General features: G+C 43.9%; 1 protein-coding gene across 3 annotated transcripts in view; it reads right to left on the bottom strand.

Moving 5' to 3' along the window:
* Positions 1-4,594: 4,594 nt before the first annotated feature.
* The window catches only part of LOC110497264 (dual specificity testis-specific protein kinase 2), a 21,601-nt gene continuing 10,720 nt past the window's right edge, over positions 4,595-15,475 (bottom strand). For all 3 annotated transcript variants that reach the window (XM_090187927.1, XM_090187928.1, XM_090187929.1), the window contains 8 exons: positions 13,816-13,937; positions 13,279-13,327; positions 12,773-12,919; positions 12,411-12,493; positions 11,416-11,506; positions 10,566-10,649; positions 9,620-9,706; positions 4,595-7,806 (listed from right to left, as the gene is read on the bottom strand). In XM_090187927.1, the coding sequence (XP_090044053.1) occupies positions 6,601-7,806; positions 9,620-9,706; positions 10,566-10,649; positions 11,416-11,506; positions 12,411-12,493; positions 12,773-12,919; positions 13,279-13,327; positions 13,816-13,937 (1,869 nt within the window). In that variant the 3' untranslated portion in view covers positions 4,595-6,600. The remainder of the gene's footprint in view (positions 7,807-9,619; positions 9,707-10,565; positions 10,650-11,415; positions 11,507-12,410; positions 12,494-12,772; positions 12,920-13,278; positions 13,328-13,815; positions 13,938-15,475) is intronic.

Below are 15,475 nucleotides of genomic sequence, written 5' to 3'. Positions count from 1 at the left end.
TACCTTGAATATTGCAGCCCATTTGTGTAGGCTGTTAGCCATATAAAACCTGCTGAGTTCAACAATACATAGTGGCTGAATTTATCCTCAAGCCGACTACTTTTTTCATCAGTGTTAGGCTATTTGATATGTATTTATTTTTAAGTATATAAATAGCATCTCAACACTGTATATTCTGTAGCTATATTCTGCATAATGAAACAATCCATATAAAGCTACTGTTTTGAGGGTGGACTGACTGAATTATTTGGCATTAATAGACTGGTTTTATGCACAACTTTCTATCCAAGCTGGAAGGGAGCGTGATGTCATGAAGGTTTGGGTGGCCTATACAGCACATTTGTGCATATATAAAAAACGATCTACTGGTATCTGATAAGTATGCTGTTTCGCTTTGTGAAATGTTAGGCTTAACATGAGAAAATGACCAAATAGGCCTACCAATATACATGTATCCATTACCTAAAGCAAAGGTTAGCCCTGGCACAGCAGAAGGCCAATCATCGATAGGCATGTCCCAATTTCAGCACCATGGACAGTGGTTGGTAGGCCATACTAGTAGTATATTTTTATTTTAGGGAGGGGGAGAGAGCCTTAAGCCAGTGTCTGTGACATAGCAAAGCAATTTATTTAACAATGCAAATACAAAAATGACATTTGGTATAGGCATTCCTCAGACGATATGAAAACAAGGGGATCCCATTTCAAGTGTAACCAGGAAGCAAGTTATTGTGCACATTATAAATGGCTGCCATAATAGCTGGTATTTGAACAATAAAAACTGTCATGCAACAGATAAACGCCTGGTACAAAACATTCCTCAGATTATATGAAGACATCCTAGAAGGGGTACTCATTTAAAAATGTACCAAAATGTCCGCCAAAGGAGATGGAAATGAATCCCTAGTCATATTTAAAACAGCTTTTATGACGTAACATTTTCACTCAAAACAACATGACATCAAGTCATGCAACAAACGTATTCCTTAAATTGTGATTAGTGAAGAAAAAAATATTTAGGGTCCTGTTTCACATGGTGCTGGGCCGGCACCTGAACGAATCAGATGGACAGCCATTTGATTTCCAAGAAGGGGCTCCTTTTACCCCACGGGACCTTTGTGTTTTAAATGGGTTTTATAGTAAAAACATGTCATTTAACTCTAAACATGTATTCCCTTATAATGTGGAATGAACACAGCCAGTCATGACGTTTTCATCTGATTGTCAAACAAATCACTTAAAAAAAATACAGCAGGTCACCTTCACACCTTTGTCCAAAATAATTCCAGCATCCGAACAAAACACTGCGCGCCCGCCAACTTTAAAAAAATTCACAAGTGGCTGACACTACCTCATTAGAGAAAGCATCTGAGCGAGCAAAACAACGCCCCCTCGGTCTTACCATATGCATCCCATGTATCTGATGCTGTCTGACCAAAAAGAGTATGACATGCCACACTCATTTCGGCCAGACAACAGCAGACACAGTGGGGCAAAAAAGTATTTAGTCAGCCACCAATTGTGTAAGTTCTCCCACTTAAAAAGATGAGAGAGGCCTGTAATTTTCATCATAGGTATACTTCAACTATGACAGACAAAATTAGAAAATAAAATCCAGAAAATCACATTGTAGGATTTTTTATGAATTTATTTGCAAATTATGGTGGAGAATAAGTATTTGGTCAAAAACAAAAGTTTATCTCAATACTTTGTTATATACCCTTTGTTGGCAATGACAGAGGTCAAACATTTTCTGTAAGTCTTCACAAGGTTTTTACACACTGTTGCTGGTATTTTGGTCCATTCCTCCATGCAGATCTCCTCTAGAGCAGTGATGTTTTGGGGCTGTTTCTGGGCAACACGGACTTTCAACTCCTTCCAAAGATTTTCTATGGGGTTGAGATCTGGAGACTGGCTAGGTCACTCCAGGACCTTGAAATGCTTCTTACGAAGCCACTCCTTCATTGCCCGGGCAGTGTGTTTGGGATCATTGTCATGCTGAAAGACCCAGCCACGTTTCATCTTCAATGCCCTTGCTGATGGAAGGAGGTTTTCACTCAAAATCTATTGATACATGGCCCCATTCATTCTTTCCTTTACACGGATCAGTCTTTCTGGTCCCTTTGCAGAAAAACAGCCCCAAAGCATGATGTTTCCACCCCCATGCTTCACAGTAGGTATGGTGTTCTTTGGATGCAACTCAGCATTCTTTGGCCTCCAAACACAACGAGTTGAGTTTTTACCAAAAAGTTATATTTTGGTTTCATCTGACCATATGACATTCTCCCAATCTTCTTCTGGATCATCCAAATGCTCTTTAGCAAACTTCAGACGGGCCTGGACATGTACTGGCTTAAGCAGGGGGACACGTCTGGCACTGCAGGATTTGAGTCCCTAGCGGCATAGTGTGTTATTGATGGTAGGCTTTGTTACTTTAGTCCCAGATCTCTGCAGGTCATTCACTAGGTCCCCCCGTGTGGTTCTGGGATTTTTGCTCACCGTTCTTGTGATCATTTTGACCCCACGGTGTGAGATCTTGCGTGGAGCCCCAGATCGAGGGAGATTATCAGTAGTTTTGTATGTCTTCCATTTCCTAATAATTGCTCCCACAGTTGACTTCTTCAAACCAAGCTGCTTACCTATTGCAGATTCAGTCTTCCCATCCTGGTGCAGGTCTACAATTTTGTTTCTGGTGTCCTTTGACAGCTCTTTGGTCTTGGCCATAGTGGGGTCTTTTATACTGATAACAAGTTCAAACAGGTGCCATTAATACAGGTAACGAGTGGAGGACAGAGGAGCCTCTTAAAGAAGTTGTTACAGGTCTGTGAGAGCCAGAAATCTTGCTTGTTTGTAGGTGACCAAATACTTATTTTCCACCATAATTTGCAAATAAATTCATTAAAAATTCTACAATGTGATTTTCTGGATTTTTTTTCCCTCATTTTGTCTGTCATAGTTGAAGTGTACCTATGATGAAAATTACAGGCCTCATCTCTTTAAGTGGGAGAACTTGCACAATTGGTAGCTGACTAAATACTTTTTTGCCCCACTGTACATGGCTACATTTACTGGAGACAGAGGGGGTGCTGTTTCGCTCGCATGGATGCTTTATCTGAGTTTGATGCCTGTTTCTGTTGGCACACGTTTGTCAAATAAATATATTTCATTTGGATGGTCAAGGAGGTAGGGCGGGCCAGACCCCATAAGGCCTGCCCATAACTCCGACCCTGAGTGGATGACAATCCAGCATCATTTTGCTGCCACACATCAGGAGTTCTCTGTAAACTTGGTCAGCCTCTGGTAAGAGTGTCATCAAAGGTGTCCAGGAATCAACTGGTTTAGTCCATCCTGTACTTTCTGGTGAAAGTGCCAATTGGATGGTTTTCAGACTTGTTGACAAAATGCTTGCTTGGTACACTGCTCTGTTTGAATGTTGTAGCAGGGCAGCCTGTGATGTTCTCCATCTAGAATGACCTATTGGAGAAGAGCTTCTTCCTCAGATCATTGACACAATCTAGGCTGGTTGTCTCATCATAGAGAATACCGGTATCTCTCAAAGAATGTGAAAGTGGACAAATCCAGATCATGGTGTTGAAATGGTTCAGCTGCCGTGGAAACAAAGGCATCAGTCCCCTCTGGGCATTTCCATGTAAAAGGACCCATGAGCAGCAACATGTAAAGTTCATAGGATATAAAAGAAATGGTGCTTATATAAATGTAGTAGTTCTAAACCTGCGACTGCCTCCTCCGCTCTACACTAGTGACAAGGTGCTTCAACAAAGTACTGAGTAAAGAGTCGGAATACTTATGTAAATTTAGTAGTTCTAAACCTGCGACTGCCTCCTCCGCTCTACACTAGTGACAAGGTGCTTCAACAAAGTACTGAGTAAAGGTTCTGAATACTTATGTAAATTTAGTAGTTCTAAACCTGCGACTGCCTCCTCCGCTCTACACTAGTGACAAGGTGCTTCAACAAAGTACTGAGTAAAGAGTCGGAATACTTATGTAAATTTAGTAGTTCTAAACCTGCGACTGCCTCCTCCGCTCTACACTAGTGACAAGGTGCTTCAACAAAGTACTGAGTAAAGAGTCGGAATACTTATGTAAATTTAGTAGTTCTAAACCTGCGACTGCCTCCTTCGCTCTACACTAGTGACAAGGTGCTTCAACAAAGTACTGAGTAAAGAGTCGGAATACTTATGTAAATTTAGTAGTTCTAAACCTGCGACTGCCTCCTTCGCTCTACACTAGTGACAAGGTGCTTCAACAAAGTACTGAGTAAAGAGTCGGAATACTTATGTAAATTTAGTAGTTCTAAACCTGCGACTGCCTCCTCCGCTCTACACTAGTGACAAGGTGCTTCAACAAAGTACTGAGTAAAGAGTCGGAATACTTATGTAAATTTAGTAGTTCTAAACCTGCGACTGCCTCCTTCGCTCTACACTAGTGACAAGGTGCTTCAACAAAGTACTGAGTAAAGGTTCTGAATACTTATGTAAATTTAGTAGTTCTAAACCTGCGACTGCCTCCTCCGCTCTACACTAGTGACAGGGTGCTTCAACAAAGTACTGAGTAAAGAGTCGGAATACTTATGTAAATGTGATATCAGTTTATTTTTAATACATTTGCAAAAATGTCAAAAAACCTCTTTTTGCTTTGTCATTATGGAGTGTTGTGTGTACAGTCAATTGATGCAGAAAAAAACTATTTCATCCATTTTAGAATAAGGCTGTAACGTAATAAAATATGGGGGAAAAAAATCAAGGGGTATGATCAGTGTCTTGCATGTAGAGGATGGGTTCTAGTAGAAACAGAGCCCCTGTCCAAAAACAACCCCTTCCTATAGGAACTGGTGGAGATCTGAGAGGGTTGGACAGGTTTAAGCAATATGGTGAAATTCTATTGATGCATCCTATCAAGTCCTCTCAGATCTCTACAAGTGTCTAAAGGGGAAGGGTTGTTCCCAGAAAGGAACAGACACATATTTCCATAATAATAATTTATTATTCCAACTAGCCACAGACCAACCAACATCCCAGCCAGCAGAAGGGTTTACTAGTTAGCTACATACATGATTTCATAAATAAATGTTAAATCAACAAGATTCTCAGCTTTAAAAAAGAAAGTGCATTACACTCCCTCGGTTGTTCCATGGACATATGGGTCGGTGTTTGTACCATTGTCATTATGACATCATCAATATGGGACAGAACAGTGGAATTATCTGGATGGATACACACAGTTGTCCAGACTCTGTAAATCATGCTGTTTAAACAGTGCAGTAACAAAGAGACTCTCTGGCCAGTACAGTTGAGTGTGACTGGCTACGTCCCAATACACTGGCTTATGTTTCCTCCTCCTCCTTTCCTACAGATCACTAGCTAGATTAAGCGGTTAGAACTCGTTAGAAATGTTAATAGCATAGCCATAAACCTTTTTCAGTCCCCTCATATCAGTTGATATGATATATGGCTGGGACTTTTTCCTGACAAAGTGACCCGACTAGGAAAACCTCCAGGTCTATAACTAAAGCCTGGAGTTTTCCCTGGTCTGGTCTCGTAGAAGGAAAGGGTTATGACGAAAGGAAGAGACAAAGCCTGTGAGCCACAATGGCCTGGTATGACCGGGTCATTCAGGCCAGCAGAGGGAGACAAACACACCGTAAGCTCTGGGGACAACAGACAAAATGGCATCCTATTTTGACCAGGTGGGCCCTGGTCAAAAGTAGTGCACTATATAGGGAAAAGGGTGCCATTTCAGATACAGAGAGTCAACCTCAACAGGTACGGAACCAGTAGCCCTATGAAATGAAGAGTGGAGTGATTCTCATCAATAGTGTCAAAAAACATTATAGTAAAGATTATGTTCACCTCACTAACTTTATATGAAATGATTACACAGTTCTCTAATCTCACACACGGGTACGGGGAAATTACCTGCGAACCACTAACATTTCAAAACAGACATCAAGGGACAAACCTGAGTCATTCAGTCACACACACACACTTTCTCTCCCTCTGACACACACACAGACAGAACTTAGAGTGAAATAATCAGTACAATACGTAAATAAGCTAGGAGAATAGCTTTTCCTGCTGTTTCAAAGATACACAAGCTGTTAAAAATTCACACACACACACTGAGAGGATACCTGGATCATAGTGGGTTATGGGAAGAAGAAGCACTTGTTTGAATTCAATACAAATCTCAAGCACCACCCAGACCAGTGAAAAATCATTAGTAGGAATCATAGAAAGATTCAGAGTGCAGAAAGTGAGTGAACAAACCAGCGACACACTGCAGTTATCAAATGGCGCCAGGTCAACAACCAATATATAAGATCTCACATCAATAACCGACTTCTGGTTTCCTATTCTGCTTCTCCCAATACAACCACCAGTGTCCCCACCACCTCCTCAATCACGCACGCACGCACGCACACTCTCTCTTCAGGTAGTAGTAATAATCATCAACATCATCAGTTCCTAATAGTAATAATAAATAGTAATAGCGACAATAAACAGAACCAGTCAAAGTCTCAGTAATGTCACTGGTGTTAATGTTGTTGTTGGCCAGTCAGCCCACTAGGGGGAGTCCTTCCTAAGTCTGTGCCTCTGGTAGGGGTAGCCCAGGCACGCAAGGTGCGGTCGGAGGAGCAAGACCATTCGCCCCGCAACAAAGCAGTCCCTTGGTTGCCGTGGCAGCTGAAGGGTCACTGATGCCCCCCCCGTTGAGGTTCCGGTAGGGTCGTCGGGGCGGAACGCGGCGAGGGGTCGGCACCCCCTTCAGGCACACGGATGGAAAGCTCAGACCAATCAGACAGCAGCCCGGACAGGAAATGACCTCATCTTGTTCAGGGGCGGGGCCAGCAGGGGGGCCCGGGATTGCGGTGCGGTAGCCGCTAGCCCTCCAGCCAATCGGACGGCCGACGACCACCATCGCCGAGATGTTGTTGTTGTCCAGATGAGGGAGAGGAGGGAGGGAGGAAGGGGCATTGGAGACTGGGTGACGCCAGCCGTTAGGCTGCAGAAACAGGGAGGAAGAGGACGAGGCTGGGTGTAGTAGATGTCTCCCTGGTGTAGGGACAGCGCCCTCTAGTGTGTCAGGAGACCTGCTGCAGTCCATAGGCTCCCCCAGAGAAAAACCTTCCTCCTCTTCCTCTTCCAGAGGACCCAGAGACACCATGTCCAGAGGCAGCCCTGAATCATCTGACACGTCCTCCACCATCCCTCCCTTCTCCTTCCTCCTTTCATCCTCCACCATCCCTCCCTTCTCCTTCCTCCTTTCATCCTCCCCCTCCTCTTCCTCCTCTTTCCCCAAGCGCTGCAGGTCGGGGTCCCGGAGGAGGGAGAGGGTTCGCCCCGGCTCAGGGGTGCAGGGGAGAGACTGGCAGCGTCGGGGGGGCCCGCGGAGTAAGAGGTTTCCCCTGAGGGGGGGAGAGGCGCAGGTGTCAGGCTGCTGGGGAAGGGTGAAGGTCAGGGAGATGACAGACTTGCTGGGGGTGTCGTAGAGCTTGATGCGGCCCCCGTTCAGGTCCTGCCGCAGGGAGAAGGGGTTGACCCGGGCCGGAGTGCCGAGTGGGGGCGTCGTTGGTGGAAGCATTTCAGACTGGCTCCGTGACAACTGCTGGTCGCCGGGGCGACAGAGGGAACTCCGTCGTCGGTAGGGGCTGATGTGGCCAGTGGGGGGTTTTGAGGAGAGACAATCGCCCAGAGGGATGGCCGTCTTCCTCTCCTCCTCTCCTCTCTCCATCCCCTCCAGCAAGACCACTATCTCAGAGAATGAGGGACGTAACTTTGCATTCATCTGAGAAAGAGGGAGAAACAGAGTGAGGGGAGCAGGAAGAGTGTAAACAGTGCATACTTTTTCAAATGTATGGTTGGTTTTAGGTTGTCAATCTGTGCATTTACAGTAAGTACAGTGCCTTGCGAAAGTATTCGGCCCCCTTGAACTTTGCGACCTTTTGCCACATTTCAGGCTTCAAACATAAAGATATAAAACTGTATTTTTTTGTGAAGAATCAACAACAAGTGGGACACAATCATGAAGTGGAACGACATTTATTGGATATTTCAAACTTTTTTAACAAATCAAAAACTGAAAAATTGGGCGTGCAAAATTATTCAGCCCCCTTAAGTTAATACTTTGTAGCGCCACCTTTTGCTGCGATTACAGCTGTAAGTCGCTTGGGGTATGTCTCTATCAGTTTTGCACATCGAGAGACTGACATTTTTTCCCATTCCTCCTTGCAAAACAGCTCGAGCTCAGTGAGGTTGGATGGAGAGCATTTGTGAACAGCAGTTTTCAGTTCTTTCCACAGATTCTCGATTGGATTCAGGTCTGGACTTTGACTTGGCCATTCCAACACCTGGATATGTTTATTTTTGAACCATTCCATTGTAGATTTTGCTTTATGTTTTGGATCATTGTCTTGTTGGAAGACAAATCTCCGTCCCAGTCTCAGGTCTTTTGCAGACTCCATCAGGTTTTCTTCCAGAATGGTCCTGTATTTGGCTCCATCCATCTTCCCATCAACTTTAACCATCTTCCCTGTCCCTGCTGAAGAAAAGCAGGCCCAAACCATGATGCTGCCACCACCATGTTTGACAGTGGGGATGGTGTGTTCAGCTGTGTTGCTTTTACGCCAAACATAACGTTTTGCATTGTTGCCAAAAAGTTCAATTTTGTTTTCATCTGACCAGAGCACCTTCTTCCACATGTTTGGTGTGTCTCCCAGGTGGCTTGTGGCAAACTTTAAACGACACTTTTTATGGATATCTTTAAGAAATGGCTTTCTTCTTGCCACTCTTCCATAAAGGCCAGATTTGAGCAATATACGACTGATTGTTGTCCTATGGACAGAGTCTCCCACCTCAGCTGTAGATCTCTGCAGTTCATCCAGAGTGATCATGGGCCTCTTGGCTGCATCTCTGATCAGTCTTCTCCTTGTATGAGCTGAAGGTTTAGAGGGAAGGCCAGGTCTTGGTAGATTTGCAGTGGTCTGATACTCCTTCCATTTCAATATTATCGCTTGCACAGTGCTCCTTGGGATGTTTAAAGCTTGGGAAATCTTTTTGTATCCAAATCCGGCTTTAAACTTCTTCACAACAGTATCTCGGACCTGCCTGGTGTGTTCCTTGTTCTTCATGATGCTCTCTGCGCTTTTAACGGACCTCTGAGACTATCACAGTGCAGGTGCATTTATACGGAGACTTGATTACACACAGGTGGATTGTATTTATCATCATTAGTCATTTAGGTCAACATTGGATCATTCAGAGATCCTCACTGAACTTCTGGAGAGAGTTTGCTGCACTGAAAGTAAAGGGGCTGAATAATTTTGCACGCCCAATTTTTCAGTTTTTAATTTGTTAAAAAAGTTTGAAATATCCAATAAATGTCGTTCCACTTCATGATTGTGTCCCACTTGTTGTTGATTCTTCACAAAAAAATACAGTTTTATATCTTTATGTTTGAAGCCTGAAATGTGGCAAAAGGTCGCAAAGTTCAAGGGGGCCGAATACTTTCGCAAGGCACTGTATGTACACAGAGTCAATAATGCTTGCAATTATTATGAAGTCAGTCAATCTGTCAGGCTGTCAGTCAGTCTGCATCTTACATTGCAGCAGAGGACTGCAAGGTTGAGGAATGGTGTTGGACAGTCACCAACCAGGTTCTCAAAGGCATCCACATCTAGTCCAAAGTCCTGCACACACAGAGGATCATCATCATCATCTTTTCATGTAGCCGACTAGCTGTCAATCAGTTTGTCTGACTATGTTAAAATAATATACATGTTGTAGTTCTCCATCATATCAACTAGATGGAGACATACACTGTGATAGAGTTATCCTCATTAAAGTTGTAGTTCTCCATCATATCAACTAGATGGAGACATACACTGTGATAGAGTTATCCTCATTAAGGTGGAACTGACAGCATTTTATCAACATGAAATCTCATTCAAATCTGTTCATACAGTAAAAATGACATATTTTTTTAGAAGATTTCTGACAAGCGAGCACTTAGACATTGTCATTTTCACATTGTCATACATTCTTAGAATATTTGGGAATTACATACTGAATACTAAGTAAAAATAAATATGGAATGGAAAAGCAGCCTTGTGTTTGGACAATTAATAGGCCCTAATTAAAATCGGCCATTCCGATTAAATCGGTCGACCTCTAGTCGTTACAGTAGTGAAAACACTGTCAGTTCCACTTTAAACCTCACATGTAGCTGGAACTGCTGCCCTGTACTGCAGTGATTAAATATCCAAGTCTTCCACTGCAGTTACATGTGATAATGTGCAATAAGGACAGGGAGGGCACTTATTTTCAGGGTCAAAGTGGAAAAAAAGTGGTGTAGAAAGGGTTTGGATTAAGGGTTTACACGGTCAGTTTGTTGTGTGATAGTATGAAACCATTGATTTAGGGTTGTGCGATCAGGGAAAAAGGAAAAGCATTGGTTAACTGTGTGCCTGTCATAAACTGTGGGGTTGTGTGTGTGTGTGTGTGTGTGTGTGTGTGTGTGTGTGTGTGTGTGTGTGTGTGTGTGTGTACCTCAGTGCGAGGTAGGAAGTCCGGATCAGCCTCTATCCGGGCGATGATCTCACACAGGATGATTCCATAGGCAAACACATCCACCTAGGGGTCAGAGTCGGCCAATCACATCTAATCAACAACATCTCACTTGAAATATCCACAATAATACACCTTGGAAGAGTCTGGTCATTTGCTAGAAACATACATATTAGCAGGACCCACTAGACACAACCAGAAAAACACAGCAGGAACATGGAACAGTTGTCCTTCCAGATTGTTTTATAGCAGAGTATTGTTGCATTATATTACTGTTTGCTTCATCTAATGATGCACCCGGACCAGTGAGATAACAGCCAGGAAACAGTTGACTACTGTCAAAGATTTGTATAACTTAACTGAGATAAACCACAGCCTGTCGTTTCCAATGGAAACAAATGAGCCATAGTGGGCAGAACAAGCAAGGAGGTGGGCAGAGCCAAGCAGAGATCCCATTGGCTCATTCTACCATGCATTTGCATATGTTCATTAGGTAACGCCTACTCTGTAGTGCACGTGTGCAATAACTCAATTCGCCTTTGCACTCCTTCTAAACAATACAACTCTGGCAAAGTGTAAAGTCTACAAAACTTTATCCACTCTTTTCGTAACAAATTGTAGTTGTGGGAACAGAAAAGTATTGAGATCAAATGTTTCATCGATGAGTAAATTAGCAGAATGTCGGCCAAAATCCATCTTCTCCCACTGCCGTTCTCTGGGCTTCCTGTCATCACCATATTTGTTAGTGACTGGAAACGCCAACCGGATGCTTCACATTTATACATCCGGTGAAATATCTGTCTCATTGTTCTATCTGTGCTTCTGTTAGTACCTTTTCATCATAGAGCTCTCCTCTCAGCACCTCCGGGGCCATCCAGTAGGGGGAGCCCACCACGGCCAGAGGCTGCTGATCAACCCCGTCACTGGAGGAGAGGAAAATAATACATTCATATAGAACACATTTATGCAAAAACAGAATAGAAGGTACAATGCATTTAACTAACTCATCTAGACTGTAGGCTATATGTGCAGGAACTTTCTCATAGCACTAACCTGCAGTCTAGAATCTTCTCACAGCACTAACCTGTAGTCTGGAATCTCTCACAGCACTAACCTGTAGTCTGGAATCTTCTCACAGCACTAACCTGTAGTCTGGAATCTTCTCACAGCACTAACCTGTAGTCTGGAATCTTCTCACAGCACTAACCTGTAGTCTGGAATCTTCTCACAGCACTAACCTGTAGTCTGGAATCTTCTCACAGCACTAACCTGTAGTCTGGAATCTTCTCACAGCACTAACCTGTAGTCTGGAATCTTCTCACAGCACTAACCTGTAGTCTGGAATCTTCTCACAGCACTAACCTGTAGTCTGGAATCTTCTCACAGCACTAACCTGCAGTCTAGAATCTTCTCACAGCACTAACCTGTAGTCTGGAATCTTCTCACAGCACTAACCTGTAGTCTGGAATCTTCTCACAGCACTAACCTGTAGTCTGGAATCTTCTCACAGCACTAACCTGTAGTCTGGAATCTTCTCACAGCACTAACCTGTAGTCTGGAATCTTCTCACAGCACTAACCTGTAGTCTGGAATCTTCTCACAGCACTAACCTGTAGTCTGGAATCTTCTCACAGCACTAACCTGTAGTCTGGAATCTTCTCACAGCACTAACCTGTAGTCTGGAATCTTCTCACAGCACTAACCTGTAGTCTGGAATCTTCTCACAGCACTAACCTGTAGTCTGGAATCTTCTCACAGCACTAACCTGTAGTCTGGAATCTTCTCACAGCACTAACCTGTAATCTGGAATCTTTTCACAGCACTAACCTGTAGTCTGGAATCTTCTCTGCCAGACCAAAGTCTCCCACTACTGCAGTGAACACACCATTCTCACAGCGTACCAGACAGTTCTATAAGAGAGAGAGGGGAGAGAGAGAGAAGAGAGAAAGAGAGAAGAAAGAGAGAGAGAGAGAGAGAAGAAAGAGAGAGAGAGAGAGAAGAGAGAGACAGAGAGACAGAGAGGAAAGAGAGAAGAAAGAGAGAAGAAAGAGAGAAGAAAGAGAGAAGAAAGAGAGAGTAGAGAGAGCATATGAGTGTGTGTGAGATGAAATTAACAATTAATGCAAGATGAAGTGAAGGGAAGAGTTATTGTGTGTCTGTCTGGTCCCCTATATGCTCCTATCTCCTACCTTGGAGGTGAGGTCTCTGTGGAAGATGCCCTTGCTGTGGAGGTACTGCAGGCCACAGGCGATGTCCTGAGACAGACACATCCTCACCGACCACGACAGATACCTGTCACTGTCCAGCAGCTGCTCCAGGTTACCCCCGTTGATGTACTGTAGGTAACCATGACAACATCACACACAGTTAATGAGATTGAGTCCATTCCAGACACACATATTCTGTGCATGCCTACACATATTACATGATCATTAACCCTACACTAAATTGATGTGGTTCCTGAGACGTTAAACATTTCCATAGGCATTGTAAGGACGTAATATTCTGTAGAGACCTTAGCCTGTTCTTTGCAGGCCTGTGTAAAATTTTATTTAAATGGAATGCAACCCTCATCTTCATTACTTTTTATGGTATTTTTATGTATACAGCCTATTCTGTTACCATGGACACTATTGTCTCTGGAAGATAAAATGCAAGGACTCCCTCCAGAGAGACAGAATCCGGATGAGTTTACCTCAGTTAGAGCATGGAGCTGGCCCTCCTGTACACACACTCCCAGGAACCTGAGCAGAGAGGGAGAGCATTCAAAACACACCGAAAACATCCAGAATACATCATCTACACAGGTAAAAACAACTATGTGATTTCAAACCTAGTTGACAAGAGGTTTCAATGATTCCAATAATGTCTTACATTTGAAGAGAGTTTGTGTGTGTCTGTCCTCTGTTCTGATAATGGTTTTGCACCATTTTACAGGCTAGTTTTCTGCCCGTCCGTCTTTCCAGATTACATGTTGTTTTTAATTGACAGCAGTTGTGTCTTTTCCCTTGGGTGGTGCTGCTGAGAGTTGACGCAAGTTCTACCCACAGCAAAGGTAGGCTACTACCACAAAGATTATAAGAACCCCTTCCATCTGTGACAACAACACAGTGCTACTACTAAATGGTCTGAGCGAGGGTGACAGGGCAGCTGTGCAATATGCACTGCACATAGCCAAGTGTGTGTGTGTGTGTGTGTGTGTGTGTGTGTGTGTGTGTAGCTCTAGACATACCCAAGTATATTGGGGTGGCAGAGCCGGTTCATAAGCTGGACCTCCCTGAGCATGTTGGCCTTGTTGCTGGCCAGAGTGTTCATCTTTAGGGCCATCACCTGGCCTGTGATCCTGTGCTGCACCTGCAGGGGGAGACAGAGAGCAGCACTGCTTCAGACAACCATAGAGATTATTATTAAAATAAAAATATTTAACCTTTATTTAACTAGATCAGTCAGTTAAGAATTGTATTTTATTTACAATGGCTCCTCTCTCTCAGATGGTGAGAGAGAGGACTGGGTGGTATTCACTAGAGACAACCATAGAGATGAGGTGAGAGAGAGGACTGGGTGGTATTCACTAGAGACAAACATAGAGATGGTGAGAGAGAGGACTGGGTGGTATTCACTAGAGACTACCATAGAGATGAGGTGAGAGAGAGGACTGGGTGGTATTCACTAGAGACAACCATAGAGATGGTGAGAGAGAGGACTGGGTGGTATTCACTAGAGACAACCATAGAGATGAGGTGAGAGAGAGGACTGGGTGGTTTTCACTAGAGACGACCATAGAGATGGTGAGAGAGAGGACTGGGTGGTATTCACTAGAGACAACCATAGAGATGAGGTGAGAGAGAGGACTGGGTGGTATTCACTAGAGACAACCATAGAGATGGTGAGAGAGAGGACTGGGTGGTATTCACTAGAGACAACCATAGAGATGGTGAGAGAGAGGACTGGGTGGTATTCACTAGAGACAACCATAGAGATGAGGTGAGAGAGAGGACTGGGTGGTATTCACTAGAGACAACCATAGAGATGAGGTGAGAGAGAGGACTGGGTGGTATTCACTAGAGACAACCATAGAGATGGTGAGAGAGAGGACTGGGTGGTATTCACTAGAGACAACCATAGTTTCACTAGAAACTAAATGGCAGAAAGTGGACCGAAACAGGGAACCTGGCATTGTGAACAGTGTACGAGTAGAAAAGGTGTGTACAACAGTAGTTATATAGGATGAGTCTTGACTAGAATACAGTATATAAATGGAGTAAAACAGTATGGAAACATTACTAAAGTGACCAATGTAAAGTGACCAGTGCAGTTTGTAAGGTGCAGGGTAGAGTACCGGGTGGTAGCCGGCTAGTAACAGTGACTAAAGTTCAGGGCAGGGTACTGGGCAGAGACCGGCTAGTGGAGATGATTTAACAGTCTGATGGCCTCAGTCTCTTGGTCTTGGTCCCAGCTTTGAAGCACCTGTACTGTCTCCACCTTCTAGATGGAAGCGGGATGAACAGGATGTGGCTCAGGTCCTTGATGATGTTCATGGCCTTCCTGTGACACCGGTGCTGTAGATGTCCTGGAGGGCAGGCAGTGTGTCTTCTTCACCACGCTGTCTATGTGAAGGGACCTTTTTTTATGTCTTTAAAAATAAATACAAATAATTGTAATAGTTTTTTACATTTTTCCTTAAATTTTTTAACATTTTGTGGTATCCAAATTGGTAGTTAGTCTTGTGCCATTGCTGCAACTCCCGTACGGACTCAGGAGAGGCGAAGGTCGAGAGCCATGTGTCCTCTGAAACACAACCCAGCTGCACTGCTTCTTGACACAACGCTCGCTTAACCTGGAGGCCAGCCACACCAATGTGTCGGAAGAAACACTGTACACTTGGCGACCGT

This window comes from Oncorhynchus mykiss, chromosome 10, assembly GCF_057628025.1.
Source record: "Oncorhynchus mykiss isolate SJ-2025 chromosome 10, ASM5762802v1, whole genome shotgun sequence".
Taxonomy (NCBI): Eukaryota; Metazoa; Chordata; class Actinopteri; order Salmoniformes; family Salmonidae; genus Oncorhynchus; species Oncorhynchus mykiss.
The sequence above is the reverse complement of the archived record's forward strand: the minus strand, read 5'-3'. Positions and strand labels throughout refer to the sequence as shown.